General features: G+C 43.5%; 1 protein-coding gene across 1 annotated transcript in view; it reads right to left on the bottom strand.

Moving 5' to 3' along the window:
- Positions 1-1,112: 1,112 nt before the first annotated feature.
- Positions 1,113-9,657, bottom strand: part of GUCY2C (guanylate cyclase 2C) — a 65,231-nt gene continuing 56,686 nt past the window's right edge. The window contains exons 23-27 of the mRNA XM_028532971.2: positions 8,605-8,779; positions 6,174-6,272; positions 4,626-4,720; positions 2,578-2,654; positions 1,113-1,516 (exon numbers count right to left, since the gene is read on the bottom strand). Coding sequence (XP_028388772.1) covers positions 1,342-1,516; positions 2,578-2,654; positions 4,626-4,720; positions 6,174-6,272; positions 8,605-8,779 — 621 coding nt within the window. The 3' untranslated portion in view covers positions 1,113-1,341. The remainder of the gene's footprint in view (positions 1,517-2,577; positions 2,655-4,625; positions 4,721-6,173; positions 6,273-8,604; positions 8,780-9,657) is intronic.

The following is a 9,657-nucleotide window of genomic DNA, read 5'->3' as shown; positions in this document are numbered from 1 at the left end:
TTTCTCTCTCCTCTGTAAGATTCAAAGCTCCACAGAGACCATGTTTCTATAATTCCAACACCACACTTAGCTCCTAGAATAAGAGGAGATGCTCAATATGCATTTATTAAATAACTGCCCGAGAACTTTCATGTCACAACCTCACCCCCACGCAGAAGGTCTCCCTGTGCTGGACACTGAGGCACAGATTGATTATAATCTCCAGATTCCAGGGAGGGACTCTTGCTGAGTAGTAGGTTCTCAACCTGTAAATCAGGACATAATTTATTTTATTAGCTTTTTATTTTATTAGCTTCTGATTTTCTGCTTTTCCAGGTGATGGAGAAGACATAGTATGTTTCTTAATCTCTGAGTGGTTTTCCTGGTGGCAGCCTGGTGAGAGAAAATGTGTGTGAAGAAGTTTTAGTTCTGAAGGGTAAGGGCAGAAGTGCTACTTGCTTGTCTCACCTTTACTGATTTTTGTCTATGCAACACCAGATGACTTGGCATTTCCCCAGAGATTCCAAGCAACTGAGTCATGCTGGGGAGGCATAGCGGGGTCAGGAGATGGCTGCTGAGTGGTGGGAAAGGAGTATTTGCAGACTTAGAAGTACTGCGCTTTTCATAGTTAAACAGGATTTGACTTTATCCCAGACCTGAGACAGCTGCAGGCTATGCCTCTCATGGGAGAGGGCTAGAACAGAATCTCCTGTGTGGCAGGTGACCCCTGAATGTGAAGGTTCTAGGCCCCGAGCAACAAGGCTAGCTTTGCCTTGCTTCAGGGCTGGTACACTTAGCTTTTCAGTGGGTGCAAGATGGGGCTGGTGCATTTCAGGAAAAATGGCAGGAATAGGTGAAAACACATACACAGACTCAGTAAACTTTTAACTTTTATTCCTGACTAATATATAGCATATTTTCTGCAGAAACGATGAGTTAAATATAATTTAATGGAGATAAGATACTTAAAATATAATTGTGACAATTAAAAAAATCCTATCATGAATATTTAAGGGAAAAGAGCCAGTAAACAAAATACAATAAAAACAAAATAAATGAAATGAGAACAAAATCTCCTCTACTTTGAGATCGTGCATTCATTCATTCTTCTTTCCCAGGCTGAAGCTTCCTGGAGCAACTGTTGAGATCTGGCTCCAGAGTAAAAGGTAATTCACTTTTCTAGAATGTTCCAGAAGATTCTCCAAAAATGTTCTAAACAGGGCAGCCAAGGCTCAGTAGGATGCATCTGAGTCTTCTGTTCCACTGAGGTCTCAGGGAAATGGAGGTTTTCGGGGACCCTTGAGGCCACCGTCTAAGATCATCCGTGCTTCCTCTGCCTGAGTCCTGGGACCTCCCTTAGGTTTAGAAATTGGTGCTCTCCCTGTCTGTCGTGTTCAGCTGCAGATATTCCAGGGTGCCTTTTTTGTAGCTGGCCACCCGTGTGGGCCTTCGGTGTCTTATCCCTGAGGCCTGCCTTTTCTGCAAGGAGTTGGCAATCATGTCTGAAAATTCGGCTTGCAAGCGCTGTTGATTCTCCCTGGAAAACAAGTAGGGAGGGAAAATGGAACTTCTCAGCAATTCATACAGAATATGTCTTAGCTCCAAAACAATCAGTTCAGTTTACCGAACACCTGTTGAAGTTACCGTCTGTGCTAAAGACAGGCAATCCAGAGAGTAAAAAAATGAGCCTTGCCTTCCTTGGATGAGCTTAAGGGACTGTCATCCTGCTCCATGAAGTTGTAGAAAAAGCAGACTAGATTTCAAGCTGAAGATTATATTTCAGTTTCAAAGTGACGCGCCATGCTTAATGCTAGAATTTGGAAGCACTGTTAAGTGTACATGTGACACTGCCGAGGCGGGAAAGAAGCCAGAACAGTGCTAGGCCCCTGCAGCGCAACCCTCAAAGCTTGCTGGTCCCACACGTTCCTAGGACTCTGGATCTTGTCTGGGGAGGACTCAGAATGAATGGAAGGTTTCAAGAATTTGGTATGGGCTTGGAGCACTCCTAGTAAGAACAGGTTTCCTGTGCCCCAGGGAAGACATGGGTTGTTTTGGCATCTCTCTAGGTTGGGTCCAGCATCGGGGAGACTGCAAGACACGGTTTCTCCACCATATAGCAAATGTCACAGCCAGAGCCACATGACTGATTGCAGCCACCAATGTGCAACTGCACGACCATTGAGTCACCTTTAGGGGAACTGAAATCTGTCAGTTAGATCTGAAACCTTGTCTTCTTCATTTCAGAACACAAATTCCATGGGAAGACCAAACCCACAGTCCTGGGGTTGGGGGAGGTCCTGTTTTCAACATGGGGCCCAGCCGAGTGCCTCTTTGCCTCCAGGATGCTTTCCTCCGATCAGACCCAGACACGCAGGAGGAGAGCTCCCTACTGTCCTCTGTTCTCCGGGGTGTGCCTGGAACACCCGGTTTCTAGCAGTCAGAGAAGGGCGGTTTCTAAACTTCTCACCTATGTAGTCCTTATAGCCAACGTAACATTGCCACTGGCAAAGCACTTGCCACAATTAAATTGGCTCTATTGTAGCACAACTTTCACAGCCAAGACCTTCACTCCCACGCCCACCGCACCCAGCAGCTTACACAGTAGGAGGCGTTGGCAGGTTGTACTCCTGGTCCTTCATCCCGGTCAGCCAGTAGGTGGTCTCGGCTCCTCTTCCCTAGTGAGACAAGAAAGGCGTGTACCAGGGACACCAAGGAGACAGTTCAGTTCCAGCCTGCCATTCTGATAAAAGAAACACTTCACCTCTGAGTGTCTCATCAGTGCCTGTTTTTCAGCTCCTGATACGATCTGCACTATCTCTGGGCAGATCTTTATTTCCAAATGCCTCTTAAATACAAGCCACTCAGCCACCAGACCTGCTTTTTGTTTTTTAAGTAGAGTTTTCTTTCCCACCAAAAGACACTTCAAAATACCACAATAACAACATCACAAGATTCTAAATTAAAAAGGAAGCAAATTCATCTGCTGTCCTGTCATGCCAACAAATCCCAGCTGGTTTTCATTGTCCACATTTTCTTCTAGCTCTTTTTGCCACAAAGTTTGCCACAAAAGTGTTGCCACAGTTTCCCCACCTCAAGTGTGTAAATTATAAACACATGTGCATTGCAGCAAATACTTCTGAAGTGACATTTTCTGGGGCCCATCCAGAGGCTGTAAAATGAATTTTTTTTTTCAAATACCAGCTCTTGTACTCAAATTTTGCCCCCAATTTCTCCTCTATACCTGACAGCTACAGTCTGGTCCAAGACTAAATTAGCTTAAGTCAAAATTCCCATCTTCTTACGTCCTTGCTCTTACTGCAAGATATGGCCGCTCTCTAAGGCCACCTCCCTAGCCGGTTGATTACTGGTGATAGTGTCTTGGCTAGAGCTGGTATTTGAAAAGGAGACTTATCTTTATAACTAGTGGAGTTTTCTGGCTGTGTTTGCACTGCAGTAACCCATAAACCACCTCTACTTGGGGAGGAGTGCTCTGTGCAGGAAATGTCTTTATGGAGGATTCGAAAAGTGAGTGTGATGTTGGGGCTCTACTACCTAAAAGGAGGCTTTTCCAAGTTGCGACTACAGTGTAACGGATACGCGCTGCTGGAGACAGATAAGCTTACTGTCAAAATTGGCTTCAGACAAATTGTGAGGAGATTGGAATGACCTTCAAAAGCAGCCTGACAGCCAAGTGGAGGCACGTGGTGGCTTGGGCGGGGGGGGGCAGCTGTTCTCAATGTGGGGAACAGCATGAGGTCTAGTGCAGTGATTCTCAAACCTTAGTGCACATCGCAATCATAAAAGCATAGATTCCTGGTTGCCCTGGCCAGGTGGCTCAGTTGGTTGGAGTGTCATCCTGTAAACCAAAAGGTCTTGGGTTTGATTCCCAGTCAGGGCATATACCCCGGTTGAATTTATTCCTAATTTATTCCCACAGAGAGTCTTACTCAGTAAGCCTGGTGGAGAGTCTAAGCATCTGCCTTTTAACCAGCATCCAGGTGATGGTGATGCTGAGTCAGAAGTCTGGGGCCACACCTTGCGATTCTCTTGTGCAGAGCTCCAGAATGATAAAGCAACTGGCTAGGGAGGTGGCCTTAGAGAGCGGCCATATCTTGCAGTAAGAGCAAGGACGTAAGAAGATGGGAATTTTGACTTAAGTTAATTTAGTCTTGGACCAGACTATAGCTGTCGGGTATAGAGGAGGAATTGGGGGCAAAATTTGAGTACAGGTGGAAAAAATGATGGCAGCATTTTATAACACAGTTGTTATAGTCCAAAATCTCTAAAGGACTCTGAAGTGAAGTTGAGTTCACAGTCTTTGGTGGTGGCTTCTCTTACATGGGACAGTGGGTGATCACCGTGGGGATAGAGGGTGGTCATTGAGGGGATAGGGGGTGATCACTGTGGGGACAGTGGGTGATCACCGTGGGGATAGAGGGTGGTCATTGAGGGGACAGTGGGTGATCACTGTGGGGATACAGGGTGATCACTGCAGCGATGGCGAGGATCAAAGCAGGGACTACAGAAAAGGATTCTTCATCGTATGCTCTTGAACATTACTACCATTGGGTGTCCAGTCTCAAAGGAGGCAGCCATGCGTGTCTCTGAGTGGTGTTTTTTGGGTACTTTCTCTGGGGGTTCCTTACCTTTAGGTATGTTTCTCCACGTACTTCGTACAGGAACTGGCACTCAGTTCTCCTCAGAATGGCTATGGTGGAGCTACTCACATGAATTCTCAAGGCTGGAAAAACAAAATGGGCCAATGAAAATCTTGCCAATTTTAAAATCTATTGCATGGCCTGACTCTGGTGATTCAAGACTTTTTTTTTTCAGGGGTTCTTGACAGCTTTGATATTTTAGTGAAATAACTCTTAAAATCACATTTAGTGACATAAGAAATATTATCACACATGGGAATAAAATGAGTCTGGCCCCATTTTAGTGCCAGGGCCTGGCCTTAGACTTAGCTTGTGGTGCTGAGCTTGAGAGTTGGGATTTGGGTCCCCATGTACAGTTCCAGTAGCAGCCTAAGTGTTGGCAACAAGGTAAAGATTCAGGGTACAGTAGTAGGATCTTGATTTTCTCAAATTTTACTCCTCTGGGATACTGTTATCCTCCTGACGTATTTGTGGTGAGGGTATATTTCCATTCATAAGGCCATTTCTGTGCATCACTTTTCCCATTATGGGTGCCCCAGACAATAACAGTGGTAAGAATAATGGTACCCCCACACTGTACACCTACCAGGTATCAAAGGATTACTAAATGCTTAATGTGTCTCATCTCAAGGTTGGTGTCCCATTCTCAATTTATATCTTCAAATTTTTGATGCCTAGAAAGATGAGGTAACTCCTTCCCTAGCCTACCCAGACAGTGATTTGCATAGTAATCATTTTATCTCAAGTCTGTCTGGCCCTGACCCTGTTATTTCCTTTATCATGATTTTCCAGTATATTGATTGCATATATTTCCTGTATATTGATACAGGACATGATTGTCCTGTATCATGATTTTCCAGTATAAACTGGTGTCAGGTTGTCAGTAAACTGCCAAAATACTGTTCTAACACCTGTGTTTTTGCAATCGTGGCCCATATCTACCAATGCTTTCTTTCTCTCTCGTAGGTGTTTCTATTACTATCATTGTCATCAATATTTATTAGGTATCTCCTACATGCAACACACTGTACCTCTACCTTGCCAAGGCAAATGCAATATAGGTTTTGCGTATAACAAACGCAAATACTTATATTGCATTTACTTATAATATACTTATATTGCATATACTTATATTTTTTACAAAAACCAGTTCCCAGGAAAACCAAACCGAAGAAGAACAGGACAGTGAACCAGGTTGTATCCTCCATACCTAGCCTACTGAACTTTTTTAACTTACATGGATCTGTACTAAATTTCATGACTATTTCAGGTGGTGCACACCTGAATACATTGTAAATGAACCCAAACTAATAGAAACCATCTAAAACTGAGCCCGAAGGGAAGAATAATTATCGGTAAACAGCCACAACAAACGCAAAGGCACCAAGGACTGGAATGACACAGGCTTGTGTCCCGTCAATGTGAAGAAGGGTCCTTCTTCACCCCACTGGCACTCGGTATGCCTTTTACCCCACAGTCCCCTTCTTCTGGAAGAGAGAATCTTTGTCCTTTAAGTAAAACAATCTCCCTTCTTACGGAGGCCAGTGGATTCCATCCTCGAGGCTGTATTCACGGTATCTCCAAATAAACAGTAGCGAGGCATCTTGATCCCCACAACTCCAGCGGCACAGGGGCCTGGAAGAGGCAGAAAGCAGGGAGGAGAGGCAGTGAAGATCTCAGAGTGCAGTGAGGTGGTTCAGACCCTTCTCGGGGTCACAGTGCTGAAACTCCATTTTAGGGAGAAGTATCTGAGGGTGAATAGTGAGTTTTGATTTTTGCTTTAAATGAATGTATTCAATGAGGGAAGTGTCCTTATTCAATGCATGCTTTCAGAAAGTATTTCCTGGGCACAGTTAATATCTGAAACAGAAGCTGTCAGGAAGAACGGAGACTAGGCCATTACTCGCTTACTGTGCTAAACCACGTAGCCCAGAGTTCTGAACTGCTGGAGGGCACAGAACACGTGAAGGCTCAACAGCCAAAGTCGGTTTTATTTATTTTTATTTTTCAGTAGGGTGGCATTTCTGGGATTAATGGCATGATGATGAAAGACTCAGAAGGCAAGGACTTGGTATAATCTTCCCTGAGCATCTCATGTGCCAGGTGAATGCAGTGGAGTGGGGGGAGGGGCACAAGAACACGCTAAGGAGAGCAAAGCCAAGGCCAGCCTGTGCACTGCGGTCAGGAGGAAGGGGTGTTGAATTAAGTATTTGTGTGGAACAACTGAATGCAAGAAGTCAAGGATTTAGAAGTTAAAGAATAACTCAAACTGCAGATCTAGGTTTTGGATAGAGATAATGATTGATTTTCTAGTTTGGCTGATTTCTAGTTGGATTTTGATCTATATGAGTTGATTTTCTTTATAAACTTATCCTATAAATATATTGTGTTTATGAATATTGAAATAAAAATCAAAATACTGGATCTTCCCCTGAGGGCGGAGCTTTTTTTTCCCTGTTAGGTTTGACGCAAAGTAATACAAAAAAAAAGCAAACAAAAAATAAACAGAAGAAGAAAAAAGTAAATCTTGAGCAGGGAAGGTTCAGTAGAGGCAGCTACTTGGTCAGAAGATCTCTGATGTGTGCCTTCAGTCTAGTCACAAGTGAGTCTTCACTTCAAAAATGAGTGATAAAGCAGGGGAGGGCCTGCAAGCGGAAAATCCCTGCAGATATTTTGTCTTGCTTTCAACTACCAGTATTTAACTTCTACCTTTCAATTTCCTAGGGTTAAACCCTAGGATAATACCCAGGGTAGTAATAGTAGATATGAGGTATGTGTGCTTAACATATGTTCTCATTCCAGCCCAACACGGTAGCTCAGACCCTGACTAGGCCACAGGGGAAGACACGGGGCCAGGACCCACGGCTCCACTGTCTCCTGCTTGGTCCATTCCATCAGACCTTCGCCGTTCCTTTCTCTGCAATCTGCAGTGGGTCAGAGAATAGACGGCGGGCTGGTGCTGGCTGGGGAGATGCCCGGGCAGTTCCCTCATGTACATATGGAAACACCTGTGACCTTCAGCTGTGGACGTGACTGGGGAAGGCCACAGCTAAGTCCCAGCTGTGAGAGACAGGGCAGCAGTTTTTAACTTCAATTTACTGTCACTTTGAGGATTGCACTGATTTCTTAATCAATCAATATTCCCTGTCAGGTGTGGGACAGGCGCGGTGGACACAGGGTGACTTCTGTAAAGGCAGTTGTCTGGTCCTGGCCACAAGGCCTGGGGTGACCTCCTGGGTTTTTGGTACTCTGCTCTCCTGGGAAGCTTGAAGGACAGAACGAGGAGCAATGACAAGAAAGTGTAGTGAGATATGATTTAATTGTACACAGGGAAAGGCTGTTGTATGGTCACAACTATTTCATAATAATGTGAGTTGACTTTGGAAACTGAATTTTCAGGAAATCCTGGGATTGTTCGAAAAGGGGCTGTTATTGCTTATCTCAAACCTATGAAGATAATTTATGTTCTATAAAGGGTTAATCTAGATGGTTTCTGAGTTCCTCTCCAACTATGTTTTTCTGTAACAATTGTGATTTATCTTCTCAAATCTCTACCTTCAGGCTGAAAACTCTCACTGTGGTACCAATGAGAGGGGTGTAAATGTCCTTTTATTACAGGAAAAGGACATTTAAGTTGGGGGTGGAGGAGAAGGAGAGAGTGGGGAGGAGAGATGGAACAGTAAATACGGTGACTTAAACGGGAAATCTGGAGCTTGTTATTTTAGCACGCGGTTGGTGTTTATCGTTCCAGGAGTCAAAGGTGCTGTCAAAAGTGCTGTTTCCTAGAGTCTCTGGGAATGGCTCTAATTATGTTAGGATGCGTCATGGGACCTCATTTTGGCAGACAGAGTCGAGAGTAAACCTCATGTGAAAGCTGATCACATTTGAAGACTATCCTTTCTGATTTAGTTGGCACACAGAGATAGATACATATGGTTTCTATTGGCTACAGTGCTCAACGCCATACCAGAGTGAACTCCAATGCGAATCCATATCGGGAGGCCGGGAAGGTGCTCCAGCTCAAAGGTCCCCACGAAGCTGAGAATATCCAAGGCCATCTTGGCGATGTCTACGGCATGCCGGTTGCCGTTTCTCTTAGGCAAACCACTAGCTACCATGTAGGCATCACCAATGGTTTCCACCTGTGGAAATAGTTTCTCATCAGTGACTCTGCCCCTTCCAAAGGCATTAAACAGAAGCAGTTAATCACATGTCAGATACAAAAGAGAACTGAGTATGATCATAGCCCTGTCTACTCTCTCTGGCACCAGTTCCATGCTAATTTCTTCAGGGCTTTTCTAGTCTAGTAAGATGGATGATAAAACAGCTATAAATGACTATTACAATATGCAAGTCATTTATCATCATGGAAATGATCCAGATGTGTTGACAGTTCTTTGAATGTTTAAATATTTCAAATCTGAACAGCTTTACATAATTTTAGGAATACCTTTAATTACTAGAAAAGTCATTTTCAGCACTTACCATTTTCCACATACTATTTGAAAAAAATATAATTGTAGATTCATTCAAGACATAACACACATTCTTGTAGTATGGTGACTCTACACTTTGCTTATAGTAAGTAGTAGGTTTATATTAACAGTACTGTATAAAAATTATTCTTTGATAATGCCCCGCCTTTTAATTGTCACAATCATACATAGTTCATGTTTATTGGTTAGTTAACTTCTTTTTGTAAGCTATCTCTTAATTGCATAACTATTTTCTATCCAACAAGAACTATTGTTAATATGGCTTTCTGACTTGCATCTGGTGAGGGCTGGGCTACAGCTAACCCTAAAAGAGAAGTCCTCTCTATGAGTAATATCCATTATGACAGAGTGTTGTATGAATGACTTCTAAGCTTTGCTTAAGGATACAGGGTTCAGGTATATTGTTTATCTAAATAATCTTCACAATAACCCATTAAGGTAGGTATTATTATCATCTCATTTTACAGATAGGAGAACAAAGACCTGAAGAAGTTAAATATATTTTATGAGGTTACATGGTTAGT

This window comes from Phyllostomus discolor, chromosome 2 (assembly GCF_004126475.2).
Source record: "Phyllostomus discolor isolate MPI-MPIP mPhyDis1 chromosome 2, mPhyDis1.pri.v3, whole genome shotgun sequence".
In the NCBI taxonomy this organism is placed as follows: Eukaryota; Metazoa; Chordata; class Mammalia; order Chiroptera; family Phyllostomidae; genus Phyllostomus; species Phyllostomus discolor.
Note: the sequence above shows the minus strand (reverse complement) of the source record. Positions and strands in the feature narration are given on the sequence as shown.